The following is a 25,818-nucleotide window of genomic DNA, read 5'->3' as shown; positions in this document are numbered from 1 at the left end:
TTAGCATCTGTAACTGGCTGTTTCCCTTGGTTTTATTCAAGGAACATCAATGTCTTTTGTAAGATTGAAATGTCTACCCTATTAACTGTATATAATTAAAATAAAATCATAATGCATAAATTATTATACAAAAAGTATCTGGGAATAACGCACAATACTTTTAATTTCAATTCACGTGGGCAACGCTGTTGGTAATTAATATTTTCAATGGAATCTAATTTCAAACGGTTAATTAAATTACAAAAAATATATATATTACCTAATAAATGAAACATAATTGACACGTATTTGTGGCAGGTTTTATGTTCAGGTTCTGCTTAATTAAAAAACTTATTACTACCGAGTAATAAGTTTTTTAATTAAGCAGAACATTTCCGATATATAAATTTATATACGGTAAGAAGGTTATCTTTTTGAAAAGCACTTAAGAAACCTTATTATAATATATTTTTGGGTGTGATTTATTGATTTATAAATCCGCCCAAGCTTCGTACAGTGGCATGACAAGTCTCTGAATTACTCAGCTTTTCTGTACTATTCCTAATAAGCATCTATTAAATATATTATATGTATATACATATCCCACCTTCTTCTGGATTCAATCATCTATTACTGAAATCTGAATCTACATGAAAATTCGTTCCGTAATTTAAAATATCTCAGGGTACAGACAGCGGTAGCGTCGTAGTTTTATACAATATAAATATATTATAAAAAAAACATATTAACTTTGATTAAGAAAGAAAAACCAAATGATGACATACTGATACCCACCCACCCTTCTCACGACATAGGTATGTGAATATAGACAAAAGTGTGATTGATGACAGATGTATTCTCTGCTATCATTAGACTAGAATATCCAGGGTTATATTGCAGAAACTCTTGTTGAAATGCATATAATAAAAAAGTTATTCCTATCGTAAAGATGTTGTTGCATATACTATGATAGTGGATACAGATCCCTATTAAATAAATATGGCGCCCGTAAATCGCGAACTACACCACTTAGTAAATTATAAATTTTATTACACTTACAAATCAGTGAATACCAGAAAAATATATTTAAACGAAGAAAATAAAATATGCCGCTAAACAAAGTAGGTCAACTTGTCCTTAGCGTAATCTCCCAATGTTTTCGTGTCCCGATCGTGGCGGCTTTGCTTTTCCGTGAATTGAATTGAAAGGCGGGATGAGCCCATTTTTTATTTATAGATTCTGTTTTCGAAATGAAAATAAATATTACTATTCTTCTTTGTATGTAATATGTTTTGAATCAAAAATAAAAATGATGTTGAACGAACACATGTTGTTTCGTACTCGTTCACAAATTAATCCTGACATATACGTCCCCTTGAAGGCATTAAAAAAAAAGCAGTTAGTGTATAACTGTTTTTTTAACAAAATTGGAAGTTATACGTTTACTAGAAATTGAATATATCTTTGCTAATGCGTATTCATTTAATCATAGAAATAGTCTAAATGAATTAGCTGCCAAGTTTTTACACTTCGATATAAATCGTCGAAAGTAATATAAAGTGCGAAAATTTTACTGCTTTACAAAAAAAAATTGCATACAGGTTTCAGGAATATAGTAATCATTTACTTAAACAATGTGTATATATGAACCAAATTTATAATTTATAATTACTTCCTCAGAAATATTTTTAATTATTGCTTTTAGCGCTTTCAACAAAATATATAACTACAATGGATTATATATTTTAATATATTGTCTTTTATAACATAAATTAATATGACTAGTATATATTTTTTACTTTTATAACATATCAATAAGTAATTCGTTTAATTATAGTAAATTGCAATTGTGACATGATTTAATTGTATAATTGTAATAACTAATAACTTGGTATTGTGTAACGAGACTATATGAAAATGAAATATACAAATAATGTGTCTGGTGAAACGTATTCGTCAAATCGCATCATTCGATGTAACATTAGAAGCAGCGTGATGCGAGTAATAGCCTCCGATATCGATCTATACCATCGCGGTGCGACTCACGTTTCCATAGTTTCCCCGATACGTTGCTAATTGGATGACGTCCCGACTTCTATCTAGGGTCTACGGTCGCTTCGCCAATTAAGCGGTATTGATACCGCCCTCCCATTTTTGTAACTTTGTTTTGAATGGGCAAGTAGATGCAAAACAAATCTAATTTCTGTAAATTTGGGGTGGAAACCAGTTACGTTCAGATACATCTGGAGGTAGGGCTGAGTTGCCAATGATGTGTATTGAATACCGATGCTTTCATTAAATGTTATTGTCATTGAATAGATGTTTTTTTTAAAGTTTAATTTAAAATACTTTTCGAGAATTGACTTAATTTTATTTCACACAATTGACCAGTCCCCATTATGCTTGATTAGAATAATACACAAAATACCATTTTTAATTTTGTTAATGAGTGTATCTTTTACATGCTGAAAGAAATTCAAATAGGTGCAGTTCTTGGAGACTTCCACAATAATATACTTAGAAATGGAGGCAAAAGATAGTTGAATAGTAAATATTAGGTAAATAATTGGGAATTAAAGTTTGATAATATTTTTTGGCAATATTTCTATGTCATTGAGTAGATACGTAAGTTGTATCCACGATATGGTGTGGAGGTAACGTAGGCTTGACGCTGACGGAATGTGAATGAGATCGCTCAATCGTAATGATTAAGAGTAATTCATTCAACGAGTGCAGGAGCTTTGTGTTCTAACCTGGTAAAGCAGTCACGTACAGAGGATCGTACGGGTGTACGCAGCTAGTGTAAAAATGACAAGAAATCGTACACCGCCACCGTAACAGTGTTTCGGTGGCGGTGCTTAATATTTGCTTTTTAAATATGTCCTACAGTAATAAGTTCTCGTATTTAGTGGCAACATAATGTTACTGCATTGATTTCTTTCATAATTAACATTTGATTAACTTCGTATTTATTTTTATAATATTCTACATTGTGAACAAAAGAGATGGTGTTGCTTTATTCTGTCAATTATATAAACGTCCTTATTAAATACTCTTATTTGTATTCTTATTGAATTAATATTCTATACATAATGCTAACAATATATTACATTGTTGGGGTTCGAATTGTACAAATAGGTATGTAATATATATGACATAAGAGTTTTTAGTGAATCTTAATTTCTTATCTATTCATCCTCATAATTTACCAAGTTTTAAACGTAGTTATTTAAAATATGTATGTCAGAATATCCACTTATGACTCTTTATTAATAATATACTTATCTCTTGTTAACCTTACACAGTAGTAAAATAAAATAAGACGTATTCTATTTGTAAAATAACAGAATTTGGATAGTCTCAACAAAAAGAATAGTTACAGGTCAGTCGGCCGTCCTCGCCAAATAATCCGGGGAATTCGTATGTCGGAATTTTCTTTTATGTTTCCATTTGAAAAACCTCTGACGAGGCGGTCTATTGTTGTTTCCGGGTAGTAGTTCTATTCTGTTTTTGTCGTTTTGTCGTAGGGGTTTCATGCGAAGCGCTGCATCGATACTTTTTGGCCTGTTATTGTATAAGCTACCGAACACAAATTGTTTATAAGCAGAGCTAAATGTAATAGTTTGGTTTCATAAAAAACTTATTTGTTTATTAGAAATTTATTTGTGCTCGATAGAGACTATGGTTTAGTAACAAACTTAATTGTTAATAAACTAAACTAATTTGCATTTACAACGATTACCCACTTTTTGCATTCTTTTATATATTATGAAATCTTGTAATGTTAAACAAAATATACTATAAAATAAAGTACACGAAAATAATGAAAATAAAACCTTTATGTATTAATTTATAGTATTCAAGTCCTCCTACAGTGCATATATATTATATTATGTTATACAATGTAATTATTTTACACCTCATTTTTTTCAATGCGAGGGGTGGCGGCTCTTTTCCAGCGTTGTTTTTGTTCGGGTTGCTTTTGAAAATTGGTGGCCCGCTATTTGTCATTGCTGCTACGGCTTTTGTCTTTTCGTTTCCCAGATATTTATCTTCGGGGAAACTGAAAGCAGTTCATTATTTAGCCGCGTTATTGTTAGCTGTGTACCCCAGCCGTTGCACGCCTGCTAAATTCTTCAGTGATGCAAAGAGTTCTCCGATATTTATGTTAGCCGATAAAAAATTGAAGCGTTGCTTTTCCATTTCTATAGAAACGTATTTTTAAATAAAGCTCTTGTCTTATTAACTTTAATTCAATTAAAATGTCATTATTGCTTTATAAAAGAATTCTGATAATGGAAATAACTCTTAAATTTTAAAGAAAATCGTTCAACAAATGAATTCCGTACGCTCTGACGATCGTTTATTTTTCGCATCCCTTGCACCGGGAAATTCGTTTTTTATTAAACAGCCGATACAGAGGGGCATAATTTTTATAGCGAGACGTCAATTTTCTTTGTTTAACTAACCGAAGCACATTTCTTTCTCCGTGTAATAAAACTGACCTTTTTATTTTACGGTCGCACGGACAATCGGAGAAATATAATGTGAATTTGTCAAGAAAATCCAACACCTCGCGTATTGGATCAAGTTTACCTTTTTAAGAAAACAACTATATCCCGAGGGTGGGTTGGGATTACATGTAGGCGCATAGTCTGCCCACGTTCGTGTGTTCTACTCTTCTGGCAGGATAAACGGGATCCATGCTAAGCTTTACAATAAAACTCCACTCTATATAAAAAGTTTACCTTGGATGTCCTTTTCGGCATCCATCTTTTTCGGATTTGTTCTTTCACCGTCATCAATCACACGGGAGTGGGGATCGGAGCGTCGAGTTAACAGGTGATTTCATCTATGTCAAGCCATAAATACGCATTGTTAATGTGACGAAGGTCCTTTCAAACGTGTGTTTATTTATTAATCTTGTTTTTTTTGGTATTTTGCATACAATAATTGAATATCGTATAAGGTAAATATTATCGTACTTCGCGACAACATACTGTTTATTTCTAAGATATCATTTTAAAAATTTAAGAAAGAAAACCATTCAAGTAATCTATAATATAGAATGACATTTGAAACATTCAAAGCTACGCCTGGACATAAAATAAACACTATTGTTAGTTGTAATGTTCATTTTAGCACTAATAACATTAGTGTTAATGAGAATAGAATCTCAGGGCAATTTACACACCTATCCTATGCTAAGAGCTTGCGTTATGGGTAATAGACAACTGATACCAGTACCTTTCTTGTTTTTTTGTTAATACATACTTATTATGCATAGAAAATTCCCAGACCAATACAAACAATCATCCTCATGAATAAAACTGTGCGAGGAATCAAACTCGCGATCATCGTAAGGCATATGCTTAACCACTAGACCACCGACGTATTCAAATGAATTAATTTAGTCACGATATTCATGGTATGGTATATTTATCATGTTTTATATAATACTACTATCCAGAAAAAATCAAGAACGGCGCGTTTCTGTCAGATTTAGTATATATCTATATTTAGGATTTTATTGAGCAGAAGTTAAATAGATGTCTGGGTCCTATCCGACAGTCTGACCTTGAACACAAGATCATATACTATCCAATCATATAAGTATATATAATATTTACGATAAAAGAAATCACAAAATATGTCCATTTTTTATTGTTGTATCTTCTACTGTAAGATTATATCTTATTAAGTAGATACATTATTTTCAGTATCGTAAAGGATTATTTCTTCCTCAAAGCCACGGCAATTACCACATTGACGTTTATATCTTGTCTTTGATAGCGGTGCTTGATTGATTGACGGGCAAACTTGACCAAACATTTGGCATCCAAGCGTAAGAGAATTCTAAAAGACAACTTATTTTTAAAACAAATCTTAGTAAATATAAATGCTCTTATGATTGAGTTTAGAACTAAAATACCACAATAAAGTAGCTGTATTCTAATGCAAACCTCACTAAATATAAATGCTCTTATATTTGATTTTAAAACCAAAATCTACTGTATCCTATGGTTTTGGACGCGTAAATTAGAATAAAACTAATCCTACATGGTGACTTAGGCTATCTTTGTATCAAATTTATCTGTCCAACCATATAGGTCTAATTAAGTACAAAAAATATTAGTAATAAGATAGTTTAGATATATTTCGTGCATATAAACTCCACACTGGGAGTTATAAGTATTTAAAGATCTAGTTCGAGTTCATTTTCGTTTTCATTGCAAGTTCTTACAATTATGATTAATGCTATTCCGGATTCAATATTCAATCACTGTTATAGTAAAAAAATAAATAAAATTAGCACTATTTTAATTTGGTAGTTTAAAGTTTTATGTTAACATATTGTTACATATATAGAAAGCTGAGATATGGTAGTGAATTTACAGTGTATGGATATACACGACACTTGATCACTGACACATGTGATCTTCATGACATAGGCGACGGTTACCACTTACCATAAGATAATCAGCTAGTTTGCCATTCAGTTGTTATAAATGGTATATGTGATAAATATTAAATTTAAGAACTGTCCGGCAAAATTGGTTAACCAATTCGTATATGTATTTTACTACTATACGTTTTTACCACAGAACTAGCGATCGGGCTCGGGGACATAGCCACAGTCCGTGGTAGGATTACCTGCGGTGGTTTGGCAACCATCCAAACTATTATGGCTCTTTAATGACACCATGATTCGGTTTCCACGATAATTACATAAAATATTTTGTAAATTCGCAAACTAATTAGACCTACTTCAAATGTAATTACTGTTTAAGACACGACTTTTTAATCTAAAATTATGATCGCTATTAAAAGGACAATGATCTTATGAAATATTATAAATTTGGGATTTCTTTCAGTAAACTTTGTTACTCTATTATGAAAAATGTAGTGCTAGATGAATTCGATCTTTTTAGATTAATACGTAGTTCAATATTTTTAGTCTAATTCATATACTTATTCAGGTATTGAAAAGGTGTCAGGTGTGCTAGCCAATATATATAATATATTATACATCATCATAGAAATTTACTGCCCGACAAAGATGCCTGCATGACATACAATCATCATCATTACATAGTATAAAATAAAGTCGCTGTCGCTGTCTGTCCCTATGTATGCTTAAATCTTTAAAACTACGCAACTGATTTTGAAGCGGTTTTTTTTAATAGATAGAGTGATTCTAGAGGAAGTTCTAGTTTATATATATAATATATGTACATCCGTGCGAAGCCGAGGCGAGTAGCTAGTAAAATTATATAATTGAATTGCCTCTTGGTTCGAGGAAGTAAGTAACCAGAGGTAGACAGTAAAAAATCACCTGGCACCTTCATTTATGTCTATAGATGACGGTTATCGCTTACGATAAAGTGGGCCGTCAACTCGTTGCCACTCCAATGATATATTTAATGTAATATGCAGTAATTTCCTTTTTAACAATCTACTTACAGTCGATTAACTACATTTTACTCTTAAGAATGCCTTAGGAAATTTCTTCAGAAATATAAACCTATTCCATACCATCCATAAGCAGTTATTACAAAAATTAACTGCTTAAGAATTACCACAATCAATTAATTAGAAATAGCATAAAGTCAAATAATCTGTATACCTGTTAAATGGATATATCTATAGATACACAGATTCAAAATTATATATGTTTAGGGTGGCTTATCGGCGACTGGCAGGCTCCCAACAGCACTGGCGCACGTCGGCTACACTTCTACCGTGGCTCAAGTTTAATACCCTAAGGTACAGTTACATTTTGTATTTGAGTATACTTTTACTACTGTGCCCAAAGATAATAATAACGTATGTTGTCATTTGGCCTTTCATGGTATCATAATATATGCCTAATAAACTGTCCGGTAGCCTGATCCGCACAAACTCGTATATTTTGTTCCTTTAGGTATACCTATAATTTAAAAAAATTAAGTGCACACTTATGTTTATAAGTAAGTGCATAATTATATAATCCTAGACATTGTGATGTCGGTTGTGTACCAATTGATAAGTCAGTTTCATTGTTGTATTACAAAAAATATACGAATTATACGAAATTGAAAAATAATTTATCGACTACAAAATTAAAGAGGTTCTCAGGTTTGACGGTGTTATCTAAACGCATTTAGATGATTTTTTCTAGGTGTTAGTCCAGTGGCAGTATCGTAGTTTTTTTTTGTGGATTATGTTCTACGAAACTTAACAGTTAAATGATGACATTTAATATTATATATATAAAAGCTTATGTATACGTAAATACTATAATGGGATTCTGCAGCAAATAACACGTGATCTGTGTTTATTACATTTCACTATAATCGATTTGGTCTCCACTAAATACATAATTAAACCGTATTTCCAATTATTGCGATATTATCTATCGCTGCTCTGTCAAAATCACTTTACTGGACGTAAATTGAAATTAATTCCTATCGAGGTAATTTAGATTTATTTGCTAACTACATAATATATGTCTGTGTCTTTGTCTGCAGTATAATTCTATATGTATGGTATATTTCGGATTTTAATTTGATAACAGTACTACCTGATCTCTACCACAGATAAATGCAAATGAATTACTATAACGAGTGGGTCTTTGTAATTATAATATAATTATTGTTTATTATTAGAGCAATCGACAATCTTATCTTAATCTTACATATATTAGTAAGTTTTCATCTGCATAATACTCATATTATATATAATATCGTACTTTGAAACAAAGTACTATATAAGTAATATATTATTATATAATATATAATACAATATTTGAAGTCTTTGTTGTCTTTTTACAATATAATTTAAAATATTCTATATACACTACAAAATTACAATTTTGAGCAATTTTATATTGTACACATACAAATAGTGGAATCAGTATGTTCTTGAATTGAATTGTTATTATGTTTTACGTATTTTATTTTTATAATAGTCAATCAGTTTATTCTAATAACTATTTCAATTTGCTGGCTTGTATAATTAGTGGTAAATAGTATTGATTCCAACATATTTAATCCCGTAGAATATTGTGTTGATTTTAAATCTTAATCAATATTATTTCACAGTAAATAGAATTTGTGTATTAATTTATATTTATTAACAACAATTTGTTGTAATAAGGCATTCAGAAAATAAAAACATACATTCGACGGTTTTCATCAACATATATTTTAGCTTTTTCTAACTACTCTAGTTAGAAAAACTTTCTTATCATTAAATCAAGTTTCTTATCTTTATCTTATCTTTAATTTTCATTTCATAATCAAATTTCTTATTTTTAACTTTCATATCGTGGAATGAAAGCTAGTAGGAATCCTGCTGATAAGATAAAACCGCATATTACTAAATAAATGGTTATAATTTACTAAAAATTCTACTGCTATTAATAGATCAATTTTGACAATGGATAATAAATATGACACGGCCACAAAACTCATTACACCAGTCTATCTTAAAATGACAATAATAGTACAGTACTAATCACAGATAACATAATTATACTACGAGTAATTCCTAAGTTTAAAGTTTTGATTGAAATCTGTTGTAAAATGCATTGCAATGTGAACGGCCTGTACATGTCGCAATTTAATTTATGTAAAATTTAACGAAAGTTCGAATGCGCGACATGAATGATCTTTTCAAATTATTCGCGTCTCTCTCCCGTGGAACATCTCGAACAAACATCTCCAGTACATCGTAAACAATAAAGTTGTAAGAAGTTAAATAACATTAGGCATTCGCAGCGCGTTTCGGGCTTTCAGTTTTCAAGTCACGGATCGTTAAATGAAATAAGAATCCGTCATAATTTGTTCCGATAAAATGGGGGGTAGCAGAGTGAATGAAATTTTAAGAGATTGACGCCATAATGGATATTATTCGGAGATGTAATTAATTTAGATGTGCTTGAAGTTCATCTGGCGGGAGTAATGTGGGCTCTGGTGTCGCAAGTTCTCTTCGTTACTAGTAAGGTTGGCAATTCGTACTAAACATTGAAACTATTTTCATTTTTCCTCAGCGTTAAATCTCCAAATTAACGTCTTTAAGAAATCTTAGTTAGATTTTGTTTTATCTACTTATAATATTAATTTGATTAAGTATGTATAAGTTCACGCATTCTGTAATAAATAAGTCCTTTGGCAGGTTATTATCGCAAATTTATGTATTGGTATGGTACATAATAGAATTTAAAAAATGTTGTACTAGAAAACTATGAATCATACTAAAACAGATAACTTTATTTGTTACAACGTATTTTATAATATTTTGTAGACATCATCATATGTTAAATTAGAGGAAAATAATTCCTATTTCTAGGATGCATAATACCACATGTTTCATACATGTGGTATTATATCTCTTAACATTTAATCATATTATGTAGGGAAAGTAGTTCACAACAAAGAAATATTCATCAAATTATTTTATTTTATCGAATTGGCATAGACAATTTTCTGTGTAACGCTTTCCGTTTCGAAACTAGATTAAAATTACTTTACTTACTGTATTTTGTATGTATTATTCGGCCTGAATTATATCAGATGGTACAACCTTAACAGTAAATGTGACCCGCTTCTAAGGAATTGTAACGAAAATATCTGTAACGTTTCGCGGATCATCTTAATTGCTTGATTAATTATTAGCAGCGAACCGAGATGGGGTTAAAACGAGACGAGGGTCGCCCGAAGATCTACGGCAAGCGACATCAATAAGCTTTAATTGGCAAGGACCATCAGGCTATTAGCTCGGTCCAATTAGTAATATCAGTGGAAATCGCGTTCGTTAAAATCAACTTATGATTCGAAAATGTGTCTTAAGGTAAATAACAATTATTTACCGAAATTCTTTTGTAATTACTAACTAGTGTAACGATAGTCTCTTAAAATAAAAAAAAAACAGATTATAATGAAACAATTATAATTATTGCTATTATATGTACATATATATGAAGTTGCAAGTATATAAATTCCCATATCATACAATACATTATATGTCATTACATATACATTTATATTAAATAGCATTTTATATTTTGTATTATAAATAATTGCTTTTTGTAGAGATTGGTCTATTTTCACTGATTATGTTATTTCCTACTTTCTACTACTTTCCTACAATAGCATATCTTGGTGGTCACTACAATCTCTACAATTGAATTAAAAATGAATCTGTATTTTTGAGAATTGAGTTTCTTGTTAGTTCTCCTTAGATCGAAAGTACTCCGAACTGACGGTACATTTGACATATGATATAAGGGTCATAGAACTACATAAATAACGATACATAGATTTAGATTTTTTTGTTATAATTTGCAAAAAATATCTTTAGAAACTTGTGAAGTATGTGATCTAATTATTTCACGGAAGGTTACATCTATAATATTTGTTGGTGTCAAGACATCTAAATCGCCTAAAGAACAATAGAATCTGATTTCTTATCATGTATATCCTAAATACTAATTAAATTACATTTCACAAATTATCTATGTGTACAATAGAAATCAATAGTGACATTTGGTCATAACAATATAAGCACATCATGCTCTTACTGTGTCCCCTTTCGCATTGTAACAAACACCCTCATCCCTTTATTTATCTATCATATTACATCTGAATAAATTTTATTCGGAGTACATAAAGTGTGAGTTGCTCACAATGTATTTAAATGTATTGCATTAAAATGACGTTGACAGTAAATGAAGTTGATAATAATTATAAAGAAACAAAATCAAAATCATATTTGGGTAAAAAAAATGTTCTTTTGATAATAATCTTGCGATATATATGAAATGGTCTAAAACTATTTACTGACCTTTAGTATGAATAGTTAACAAAATGTTTCATTTATTTGCTTCATTACTGTTATAGTGATCTCCATTTCAAAAAGTAGACGTAATGTTATTTTATTTAGCTGATAAAAAAAAAGCATAATAAAAAAAATCTCTTTATTATATTCATTTAGACAGTCATTAATTCGGTAGCCCTAGGACATACCTGAACAACAAACAAGCTTCCAAAAATATACGCTATTATAACATCCACATTTAGTTCATTTATGGGAACACAAAGAAAGGCAATTAAGTATTTCGTATAGGAGGGGGTGCGCCCTTTGCGGGATGTCCCTTATCCCTTTGTTGATATTCGGCTGACCTACAAACACAGTTTCCGATCCCATCTTTAAGAGGGTACGTATTTAACGATTCTGTTAGTTATGTTTAGACTTATATAGAAAATAGGGTTGTAAAGTACATTTCTAATTATTTTTGGGTCGACGATTTGTGAGATTTAATGTTCATTCATGAGAGCTTGAATATGAATTAACTGACAGCTTCTGAAATACGACTAAGCATATTGTGGTAAATAAGGAATAAAATGAGTGAATGACAATCTTATTTACAGTCGAGCGAGTTGAAGCCGCAAAATATTTTGCTGAGTTGTGGATGATCGTAACCAAGGAAACTCCAGATTGAGCCTAATTTATTATGAATATTTATTCATAATTTTTACGAAAAATATTATTAATTTTATGTGTATATAATATTACTGTGTTAACGGTAAAGAATAAAAAGCTAAGTAATTCTATAACTAAGACAACCTAAGAGCAAACAAACACACAAAATATAACAAATAAGTGATAGGATATAGAAAATTTTAAAGTATATTGTATTTTATATGCTATTTTGTTCGGTCAACATGGCAAAATAATGTTTTCTTATGAGATCTATGCACAAAATGTTAATATGTTGGTTAATAATAATGTTCAGGTAAGGTTTAAAGTTAATTAGTGCAATAAAACATTACGCTTTTTCTGTTAGTTATCTTAACTGGCTTATCTATTAGTTCTTTGTATTAAAATGATATTAAATTTATTGTTATTATTATTTCGACTTTGCGAAGCATTATAAATTACACTACGACGTTAAAATGTTTCCCTTATAGAAAAATGGATGGACACGCCTGTACGTCTTCTCAAGATTGGGTTTGCGCCAAAAAAGGAAAATATTTAGTAAGCATTCTATAGGCAATTTATTTTACCATTGGCATAGCAAAATTCACATAGTCGCGTGACCCGATACGAAAAAGATCGGAAATGAAACACTCAGAGCCTTTTAGTATTTGTATTACCTTTCTCCAGTTTTACGAGTCTCCGTGCCCCTATCATTCGATATAGTTTTATTGGTTGTATGTGTAATACAAGCTATTATTGTGTGAAACACCCACAATTTTGTTTTCCTATAATATTCTTTTGTTGGCTGACTTATTAGTACAATAGCTATTTTTAAACGTTCTTGTAACACACTATTGTAAATACATATTATCAATATAGTTACTACATGAGTGTTGTATGTCGCGATCTTTCATTGAACAATCTAATGACGGTATTTGAACAAAATTCTATATCCTACCGACGTCAGTATACTCTTAGTCAACCAGTGACCATGACTACTGGGATCTTGTCGAGACGTTGGGAGAGGTAAATAACTATAAACTATAAAATTATATGTGTTAAGACCCGATCAACTACCTATATTAATTATTAGTACAATGACAGGACTACCTTGGGAGAGGTCGTAATCAACTGTGTATCTAAGATGGCTGTCATTAGAACCCTTATGGTGTTAAGATTAGAGTAAAGTCAGAATTATTTCCAAAATGCCTTCAAGTACACATTGGAGGTGTAATTTATAAAAAATCGTGTGCATATGCATTTCATATAAGTATTATCGCTATTTTATGCCTTTATAAAGTTTATATCTTTGTCACCAACTAAAGTAATATAAGTTGTGTAAAATTACACATGTTAGAACTGAAAGTACAACTTTAGAACGCGACTGCGACACGAGACGGTAGACGCCGACATATGAGATGTCAGCATTGTATGCAGTTTTATGAAGAACATTTAGAGCATGAGACAACGCTACTATAAGTATCTCCTGCTGTTAGTGTGCATGAAATCGTACTTTAAAAAAGAAAGAAAGAATTAAATCGGTAAAATAATATTTTAAAGTTTTAATACATCTAGTAATAAGTTTAATGTTCAAAGAAATGTTAACGTAGAAATGTCAATTCAACTATCGGGCACTTCTATTGTATATATTTAGAGTGGGGTTGACATTTATAAATGAGATTGGTCTGAGGTCGAATTGTCGCCGTCGGCAAACCGAAAAGGGAAATGCTACCAAAAAGAGAAAACCAAGTCGGCGTGGTCTCTACTCGTACCCTAGCAGAGCTTTTAATGACTTTAAAAAAAGACAAAAATGAATATGGCCAGACGGATAATGTAAAATTCCCTTTGGTTATATTGGACGAATATGAACCACCGTATCTATTTAACTTATTTTGCGAGAAGGAAGGTATTTTCTGTCTCTTTGATGTAATAGCAAATTAAACGTATGTGCTATATAAAAGATATCCTATATTCATCCTCGTGAAATTTAGTTGCACTCAAATCTATCGTTTAGTTTTAATTGCTTTCGTATTTAAAGCATTTGTATGGATTTATTTGTTAGTTTATGAACGAAAAGGAAATCAGATATCATATCATTATATTGAGTATATAATGATATGATATCTGATTTCATTCTCATTTATATATATTTTCATTCATATACATAAACATATATAGAGGAGCAAGGACACGTTGCGAATGTACCTGTTGTAGTTGTGTGTAGTTGTGATTAGTTGCGCGTAGGGCGCAGTAAGTGCCAATTAGGCTGTTTACGGAGCACTCATTGGTAAATATTTACGAAGCTAACGTAACTGTGTGCGAACGATCTCATTTTATTCAATGAGATACTAGAATTTAATGGGTATAATACCAAGATAGCTAATACATGCACTAGTTCTACACAAACGAATATTTTTTTCTTAATTTGACATGTTTGATTGTAACAGTGTAAATCGTGTCGGATTGTCCTTTTGGAGAAAAAAAATATACTAAGAAATAAATAGACTACATATATAATATGTATGTATTATATATGTATGTATATTTATAGCTGATGTAAGTATAGACATGACTAATAAATATATTGTACATAATCTTAGTACCACGTGACGTCATATCATCAACAACAATACATATTAATGTATTTACAGTGCAACTTTTATTGTCGAATTTGTTTTCTTGGATTCATAAATAAACAGTATAAATAAATTAATCGATTATCATGGTAGGAGGCTTTCGTTTTTATTTATTTATTTTTAGTTACGACTAATATTGCGCGATATTGAATATACAACACTTAACGGTTTCCTAGTTAAATCTTACTATCGTGAGTCCAAACTCTTTATCTTCATTAAAATTGGATTGCCTGGTCTAGTTTACTATATTTATGATTGACAACAACAATATCAATGAAGATTATCAAATCAAATGAAAAAGATGTTCAGATTTCCATTTGACAGGGAAAGTAAAATTGTATATTGCTTTCTTTTAATTGCAGTATAGTTACTTATACTACGCGCCACAGATCGAACAAAGTGGAAAATTATGCGAGAGGCATACGTCTAGTAGTAGACTAATAGATGTTGAGATCTATGTATATATACACTAAGTATTGCGAATGAGAGTCATGTGATGATTGTAGCCATTACTTACTTGACATTGTTGCGGGCCCTGTCGGTTTGGAGAGGCAGGTTTGGGCCTCACTTTCTTGGCGGATAGCACAGGTCGTGTGTCTAGACCGGTCACAGCTACCGAGACTCGAGTGATGCCGCTTAATAAGCCATTAGACGATGATGATGTTGTGCAATCTGTGAAAAAATAATGGAAATAGATTACTAGAAATGTCATTGATTTTATCACCGACTATAATATGTAGTGGCATGACCACTACTACTCGTATTTTTGGTAGAATGTTACTACTACTATCATTTTGTTTATAGTGAAATCATGTTTCTTTCCATGTGTAATTATAATTATAGTTGTAATAAGTAGAATCGTGTGAAAAATGGATTGCATTGATTGTAATAAATTTGATTAAATCAAGGCTTTTTACACGAAAACGTCATTGTAGTAATTTCTTTGAATTCTAAATAACTGTAGTATCATTAACAATAAGTTTTATATAGTTTATCTTGTGATAGATCCTATGGTACGTCTATCTACGCTAATGGTATTCGCTGGCCATTTGAAGATGATAGGATGAGTATGAAGTCAGGTCCGTCAGCCTTTCATGGTCATTTCACCAGGAATTAACCAGAACGGTTTCCAGAGTGATCGCTAGCAAGTAAACCTGACATGATATTGCTAGCAGTAACCCCTTTGGTTACTAATTCACATTACTAACAATGCACTTCCTCAATGTTATACATATTATAAAATGAATTGAAAGAGAACTCCAATATTAGTATAAATAATATTTCAAATGAATTTAATTGGGCACGTTTACAAAGCAACATTATTATAAATTCTGAACATTTTATTGAATGAAATCAAAGCTATTTGTGTACGTCTAGTACTGATATAATGAGCATTGCATTACCGCATAGTCTATTGTATTAATAAAGTTTTGCTTTATGCAAATAGCCCGGCCGAACCCTTCCGAAATAAATTGGACCATCAGTTCCGGCGTCCAGTATCAGCATTATTGGAACATAATTTCTCTGTCCTTAATTTCCGATGTTCGATATTAATTTAGAACAGACCAAATTTAAACAAGAGCAGGTTGAAAGTGTACGCAAAGCGGAATTCTGAGTCTATACTTCCTTTTTTGATTCAGGAAAAACTGTTGAATTAGGCGAAAGTAAAGATTGTTTGGATAATGTATCAATTTTGTGAAAACTCAAATTGTTCAGTTATTGCGCTATAAACGAATTTTGGTACAGATTAATCGCGAGCGACCATTCAAAAGAGATGGCTTTTATTGTGTTATGGACGTGTTAATTATTATTTAAATGGCGAAAATTTTAAAATTTCAATGCATTTTTAATAAAACAATATTTGCCACAATAACTTGATTATTACAAAACCAAATCACGATAATAGCGTTGTTCTTATAATCATTTATTATACATAAATATGACCTAAAATAGAGAAGTATTTTAACAAAATTATATGTATTATAATTTTCTATGTCCAATATATCATGAAATTACTTTCGCTCCATATTGTTTTATTTCCTCTATTAGTCAGCAGGCAATTAATGTATTTTTTTTTAATTTTGAATACCTTCTCTATATACGCGTGCCTGAACTAATTTCACGCAATTCACGGCATGCTTGTTAGTCGCGTGAATTAACATCACAGGTAATTGTAACAGGCAGTAATTGTGGTTCCTCAATAGACATGCATTATACATTCTGACGAGATTAGTTTCAATGCATGCATTAAGAACAATCTGCTCCAATTCACAAAGGGAGTCATATATATGGCGAACACTTCAGAAGATGAATCCTAAGATAACTATCTTGCAATGACGTAGGCCGAATTGGTGGCGGCAAATCAAACAGGGGATAAGGCTGATCGGTTCATAGCGATCTGTATTGATTCGCCGGCTTTGGGCCGTGATGTAAAGTTCTTTGTCACTAGATGGGAGCCATTAGTTTGTTTATGTTTGTGCGGACCGCATATCTATCTCGGCTGACCGATTGCTTCTAATGGCGCCGGAGAAAAATGATGTCCGATCTCTTTGAGGGACCTATGAAGAGGGAGATATATGTGAACGTAGCGAATGCTTTTCAACGTGCGTAGTGATGAATAGGTAATGTCGTAGACGGAGAAAAGATGTGGGCGGCACTTGGTAAGTTTTATGGTAGTAACATGGCAGTCCTTCCACTATAATTAATTAAAAAAAGTTGTGACAAAAGATAGTAATAAGATTTCTTATACTTATAATACATAAGTAAATACTAAATTGTAAACCCAGAGGATCTGTACTATTATTATAAATTTGTGTGTGTTTGTTTGTCAATATCTCTGAATTAATCTTAACGGTTTTTTATGTATTTATTGAATGAAGATATTGAGGAGATGCTTTCTAAATAAACAAAGCACACAAAGTTAAGTCTGAGTATATTAATTTATAGAGAATAACACTTATTGGGCATTGTTCTGTAAGGGTATGTATGATTTAAAAATGGTTAAAATTCAATTATAGCTATACAACAAGAAATAATTAATTAATAATCTATAATTATTTTTTAATATTTAAAATTGTGTATTTAGGATTATTGAGAACGTTATGTGTCTTAGACATTGTCTAATATGCATATGTTAGACATTCTCTAGAACATCGGTTACTTCTTATCTTGGATAAGATGATGGATTCTACTCATGTAATTCCTGGCCTAGTCTGTGGTTTGATGGATTGCTTGTGGTCAGGTTTACATCATTAGAATTCCAAAGTCGTTACGTAACCTCGGGACTTGAGTTACGACTGACGTCTAGTGTTATAGGGACCGAAGTGCTTGTGGAGAATATTGAAGGGCAGCTGAATGAGGAATGCCAACCCTACGAGGATCACTGTATAAATACGAGTTAGTGTTTTTTCTAGGAAATTTTCATGGTGGTACAAGTTTCTATGGGTTTTGATTTACAAAAATTGGTGAAATATTGTAACGATCGATAAACAGCCAATTTAGTGTACTATACGAGATTTTTAATTTCTTCATATCAGGATAAGTGTTTTAAGGTTAGAACCCTAAGCTGAATAGACAATGGACATTTAGGTTATATAAGAAACGTATTAATGTATTATATTTTTTTATATTGTAATGTGCAAAGAAATTTAAAGATATATTGTGCTAGAAAACAGATTTATTTGTTTATATAAATAGAAATGTACCTTAATGACTTGAAACAATTAATCTCAACAATTTATTATCATGTTAGATGTATTAACTTCATAATTTAATAACGTTATACATCACTAAACTACAATTCGTAGGTATTCATAATATATATAGTGATATAGTGTTGTATATAAAAATTATCTACCATGTTTACTTACTCTTCAATTTTTTTAAATACTAGCTGTACATTTCCTTATTTTTCCTTCGCCCGCGTGGTATTGAACTTCATTTATTTAAAAAAAAAGGTAATGTTACTCCTTATTACATCAGGTACCTGCCAAAAAAAGTCCTATCAAAATCGGTCCAGTCATTTCAGAGATTAGCCGGAACAAACAGACAGACAGACAAAAATAGTAAAAAATGTTATTTTGGTGTACGAGTATGTATACCGTATTTACATTCGTATGCATGTAGTTAAAACGGTTATTTCAATATTACAAACAGACACTCCAATGTTATTTATATGTATAGATTACCAATCAGCTCTATATTTTATTAAAGAAAATTCGTTCGTTATGAACTAAAAGATTCTAAACTCCTCTAACTTTTGGCAAATACATTGCGTAACATAAAACAAACGCACAACAAAAAAATGAGTTGAATTGAAAACCTGCTTGTCGCAGTGGTTTGATAACAAAATATAGTGACAATGAAACTTTGTCGGCATTTGTATCTTTATTTTATTCCGTCAGCTTACTTCCCTGGCGGAGTTTCCTTTTCAGTTATTTTATGAGGCTGTTAAAGTTGGATGAGTTAATGAGAGGACCCTCTGGAGACCGCCGCTTAGACTGCTCGGATGAGTTCCCGGGACGACAACATTAACAGTGAGGCATTATATAGGCTATAGGTACCTACATAATATGTTGCAATATTTAATTATTCCGTTCCAGTATTCGTTTTACTTGGTGATTTTACTATTATATATCAGTGTTTATAGAAGGCATTGGTGTCTTATGAATTTACATTATATGTCTCATTTGTTATATGTTCATTAATTCAGTAATAGGTACTTATATTTATTTCCTTATTATTATTGATATATACAAGGGCCATAAATTACGCGTACATAGCATATATAAGTAACATGCAACAGTAATAAATTACCAAATGTATTCAACTAATTATTTCTTCATAAAGTACATACATTTCATTAAGTAGACAAATATCTACTTCTAACAGGAGTCTTTTTACGTATTCTAATTATATACCTTATAAGGTATCTTATATCGAAGCAATTAATAATTAATCAGAACGCCTACTTAGATCATTATATTTGCGAATAGGTAATAATTTCTATATGATATGAATACTTGTACATTTATTATAATTTATACATACTAGGAAAAATCACGGAAACTCAATAAAAATAAATAAAACGTAGTAAGATCCCTTGATTTTCCTAATTATATACGTTATACTCGTGAACAAGTGCTGCTTGTACGGACTGATCTGCGCTAATCACTACGACTGTTTTAATCCTATTCTGTACTTAATATCTGAAGTTAATAAATTAATGCTAGTTGGTGATTATGATTTAAAAGAGCAACACGCAAGTGTCTTGCTCGTTCTTCTTGTGATAAGACAGCTTTCCGAATGAGTGGTAGATTAAAAGAATGATACCTATGACTATTCAAAAGTGCTTAAATTAAGTTTATTTGAATAAATGATTTTCTATTCTATTATATTCTATACGTATAAATAATGACCGCGTCAAACTGAAGACAGTATATTACAATTTAGTATAATAATAGTACTGTAAAACAGATTACGATAACTTCGTGGATTCTTGTATGAATGCAAGGACATGAATTGTAGCAGATATTTTATTGAGTGTCGTAATGAGTTCTGAATACTACTTACTATATGTAAGTTCAACTATAACATTGTGCCCCTTGAATAGTGATTTGACTCACCACATTCGCCGCGTGTCGGCGCGGTATCACGTCACGTCTACGCTACGAGTGCTACATGCTACGTGCCTACGCGCCTGTGCTACGACTACTACATATTGACTGCTGTCGATCGCGTGCCATCCATCTATTTTTACCGACGTAGACTTTGTGAAAAGGCGTCAGTTTAACCTATTTCAGCCCCAAGTAGCTTGCTCTGTGTTTCAGTCGAAGTATCAGGGCTAATTGATTATATTGCTAATTTATCTTTTATTGCCTAAAGCTTTTATTTTTTTTATATTATCTTTTTTGCATATCTTATTCTCTGCAAAACCTGTTGTTCACTGGTAAGAAATGCGTTAAGTCCGCTATATGTACCTTGGTGTTTTATGCATTGATATTATATAAATAAATAAATATTGACATGACCTACTTTTCAATCCACATTATTACACTACTTATTATTTCTTTTTCAACGAATAGATATATTGAAAATTGTTTTCGTTATTTAGATGCTTTTATATAGCCGTCGGCAGCGATACGGCATTTATAGCCAGTACAGTTATCATACCTACGTTTTTATAAAGAATTTTATCGTTATAATAAAGAATTTTATCCACCTTTTATGATATTAGATCAACCACTACGATCTTATGATATCTAGTGTATTTTTTTAGTGGATGACAATAGTATCGGGGGCCCACCTACTCTAAAAGTCTACACTAATATATAGTCAGGTCTAACTAACAGCCCAACGTAGCGAATATCTATTGTATTCGTCTATATTATCGAGAGAAGTTTTAAAAATATTTACATTAGAGATGTTGTATATTTCCTTAAGATAGAATGTATACTTGTCACGAAAAATGCTGCACTTGTGCAAGAGTGAGCTGTATGTAATAACATAGAAAATGGTACGTTATTTCCATCTTGACTGTATCTGATAATACTTGATGTATTTCGAGCCAAGTTGAGTCTATACTTGTTTTGGACTATTCGATGAAATTTATTCGGAAATATATTACTTTGGAACTTAGTTAAAAACGTACTTAAAAACATTAGATTCTTGTATGTAATAAAGATTCAGCTCGCGGTATGTAAATAAATTAAAATATAAAGTACCTGGAAAGTTACGAGTCTTTCCTTAGCTTATACTTAGTTCGTAAAATACGCTGTATAATGAGTCATTGTAAAGAGTGTTAATCCGTGCGTTTAACGTTCTCTTTAGCTTATCTTTTACGTGTTCATGGTTTTAACTGATTAAACTAATTAAATAGCATATAGTAGATAATCCACAACACGAATTTCTTATCCATTTGGTAGACCAAAACTTTATTTGAAATTAAACATTGCAATATTACTTTTAATAACAATTAATTAAATGTCGTTTTGTAATAATTAACAGTGCTGATTATTTTTGTATAACAGACATGTAGTCTAGTCAAGTATTACTATTGTATTTAATTTTTTTTTATTCAGACACGAGCCTATTGCGGATCATATTATCACGAGTTAGGAGAAAACGCTGCGTCAAATAAGGCATTTACGAGTCGTCATAAAATTGTCTCTGAGCCAAAAACGGCAGACAAAGGAGTGAATAAACGGTGGGATTGGAAAATTATTCATATTCGTGACCGGGTCGCGTCGGTTCGCGAGCCCACGTTTCGGGTCCTCTACGGCATCGACATCTTATTATGTACATTTGCAAACTGATGGATATTTCTACAATTGTATGTAGAAAGTGGTAACTGTCGTATATTGACGTATGTGCTATTCCTGAGAACTGTTAGGCACTATAGATCTATAACCTGTTGGTTTATTGCCTTAGCCATTAAATACAACTCGTAAATAGTTCCATAGTGCTATAAATAAGCGAGACATAAGTGGACTAGATAGAGACAATTTGTAACAGTACAGATAACTTGGTACAAATTCTGTGCAGTCTCTGGTGTATTTACTATGTAAATCTTTGTACCTTTAAACATAAACGTATTTATAGTCATTTAACTAGTAGACATTTCCTTTGTTTGCATTGCAATGTTAGACATTTTGACTAGTTTGTAAGCTCTCTTAGAAGGCAACATATCGCAAATGTATTGGAAAACAGTGTACTCACTTAGATCTCTTTACAACAACTTTTATATAGCGGCGCAGTCTGTCATTGTTGTGCGAGAGTAACATTTTCTGACACATAAAACGCCGACGGCTGAGTGTAATAGAAACACGCTAAGTTGTATTTCGACAGTGCAAATATGTAAACAGATATATTTAGAGAAGAGAACTTGGGAAATTGGATATGTTTCACTCGAAGACATCGTCTCAGATTTAGATTAATTAAAACACTCCTTGAGAGCGTACTTAGGGCGCTCACTCTGTAGTCTAAAGTTATTGACATAATTACAATAGGCAGGTACAATTATATATATGGATGTAAGTATGTGAATAATAAGGTTAATTATTAACAACCCTCAATATGGTGCGCATACAAACGTATACAACATCTATCATGAGTTTCAGAAAGTCAGTTAGCGGAATGGGAAATTTTAATCACATTAGCAGTTGAGAGTTGGAAGCTTTAGCAAGTTACCGTAAGTGTACCCTGGGCGTGACAACTCCCAGGAAACATTTGCCAAAGGTGTATATGACAAAAGAGGGTTTCTAGTGCTGGTGTGCTACGATAATGAATTCCACAGGGATTGAATGTGTGCGATAGATATAGTTGATGTGAAAATCGTAGTTTACAGCTCAGTGTACATGACTGAAGGTATACGTATAACGATAGTATACAATATAACGAATAATAAAATATATTACTATATTGACACTCCCAGGAGAAAAAGCTTAAAACATTAAGTGGGTCACTTATTTGGTAGACCACGAATAACAATGGATAATTCATGGATAATATATCCATTATTAATAGATGCAAATCTGACAATAAATACATGCGTATACTAATTGCGGCATAGTATGACAACTATTTACGGTCTTATGTAAATAAGTTTTAATGATAGAAAGCATAAATGCCATTTTAAATATATTAGATAATTACGCTAATTTAAATATATCTAAATGCTATTTAAAAAAAACCTATTCGGGAAAATCTTGGAGAACAGCATGTGATAGTTAAAAGGATTATAATATTTATAGATATATATATTGATTATAATGTTTTTTTTCATTTGTTTATTAAATTATTAATTAATTTCGTTATTTTTTTTAATTCTATATAATTAATATTTTTTGCATGTTAATCAGGTTAAAAATAGTTTTTTTGATCGTTGTTAATATCATAATCGACTCATCATCAGCACGCACTCACACCTATTGTTAATTTTGTATCTAAACACTGTAAATATATGATTTCGCTAACAGAATGAAATTCTTCTTAGATCGAAAACGGAAATAGACGTAATATTTCATCATGTACGTTACGGATCGTTGAACCAATTTCCCGATGATATGTGCCTGATATGTTTTGTTTCTTTTGTTCTTTCGTGACAATGTTGTGGATTCAGGAAGAAACTATTAAAACATGGCAAACATGTTATATAAAATATATATTCTTTAAGCAAATTAGTGAATTACTAAGATATAAACTTGTGTGTGTATTTATTAAATTATATGTACGATATGATTAGAATGATAATGACTAATTTAATAAGATAAAACAACTTTAACACCAAAAAATTTTATTAAAAAAAATCTATGTATATATTACGGATAAGGCTAGCTAAGGCTATTATATAAAACAATATATTACGGTGATTTAAAACAAATGCATGCAATATACGCTAGCTTGATCTAGCGTATATTGCATGCATTTATATAACTTTGCTTTTAGGTATACATAGTGTTGGTCTGTCTCCTAATAAACATTTTTATACTGATTGTAATCTGTTTTGTGTATAATATATAAAATGTAAGTATATATAGTAATAAAAATAAATAAATAAATCAGTATTTTCTACTGTAGATAATATAATAATAATTCTTAAAGTGATTTTGTATTCAAATTGTTACTATACAATACAGCCTTTTAAAGTTGTTATGATAATTTGATACATATTCAAGCAAAATACAATAGTCAAATATTTAACAAGAAATGTGTTTATGTAGGTAAAATATTGTGATATGAATACGTACTACGTTCTCGGCTTATATTCATATAAATGATGAATGTGCTATCGTAGAACGGAAAGTTCGAAATTCGTTCTTCTGACATATTGAGGGAACAACTTCAAACTATGTCACTGAGCAGAACTATACTTCAATAATTATATAAATAATATATTTTTAAACTTACCGTCGCACTCAGAGACGTCAATAGTTACTTAACCAGTTCCTTAGTGTAAATGTAAAAATGGCTTACTCAGGCATATAAACATTAGACTACTTGAATGACCACACTACAAGTTTACTTGAAAGTAAAGTATTATTTATGTCTAATCATTATAACACAATCTATCTTCAAACAAAATATTATTAAGATAGATTCAGCCGTTTAGTCGTCAAAAGGTAACAATTATACAGACACACTTTCGCATTTACAATATTTGTAAGGAAGTAACCCATCACTTCAACAGTAATAGAGAAAGCGACTACACTTTATGAATTCTCACATTTATATACATTTAGTCAGAAGTAAGATTTGTACCGGAAATGTAACTTCAGTATGTGACATAATAACTACTAATATTATAACCGGTAGGTGAAAATGTGCGCTAAACCTTGCCAGGTCGTTTATCAAGCTTGTCACGTGTGTTTGTGTTAAATTTATCGCATTTCGCTGGAAGTTAAGTTCAGACTGGAACAAGACAGGATTCATGGTAGGTATATAAAAGCCGCGGGAACAGATTTTATGTAGAATGATGGGATACGTACAATTGCTAATTTAATTAGAACGTAGACATGTTAAACGTATTCGCTATCTTTTTGTATATATGTTTTTGCGAATTAGAAGAACATAGTTAGTATTATTTAATTCATCCTTACTAATATATAAATGCGAAAGTAATTCTGTCTGTCTGTCTCGCTTTAACTCCAAAAACAGTGAACCGATTTAAATGAAATTTGGAACAAAAGATAGTCTAGACCCTGAGAAAGGACTACTTTTTTAAGTAATATAAGAGTTCTAAGGG

General features: G+C 31.1%; 1 protein-coding gene across 1 annotated transcript in view; it reads right to left on the bottom strand.

Moving 5' to 3' along the window:
- Nucleotides 1-25,818, bottom strand: part of LOC131847714 (uncharacterized) — a 247,125-nt gene that overhangs the window by 30,832 nt on the left and 190,475 nt on the right. Inside the window, exon 5 of the mRNA XM_059197349.1 lies at nt 15,595-15,749. Within this exon, the coding sequence (XP_059053332.1) occupies nt 15,595-15,749 (155 nt within the window). The remainder of the gene's footprint in view (nt 1-15,594; nt 15,750-25,818) is intronic.

The sequence above is a fragment of the Achroia grisella genome, unplaced genomic scaffold (genome assembly GCF_030625045.1).
Source record: "Achroia grisella isolate CSIRO2021 unplaced genomic scaffold, CSIRO_AGI_Agris_v1 utg540, whole genome shotgun sequence".
In the NCBI taxonomy this organism is placed as follows: Eukaryota; Metazoa; Arthropoda; class Insecta; order Lepidoptera; family Pyralidae; genus Achroia; species Achroia grisella.
The sequence above is the reverse complement of the archived record's forward strand: the minus strand, read 5'-3'. Positions and strand labels throughout refer to the sequence as shown.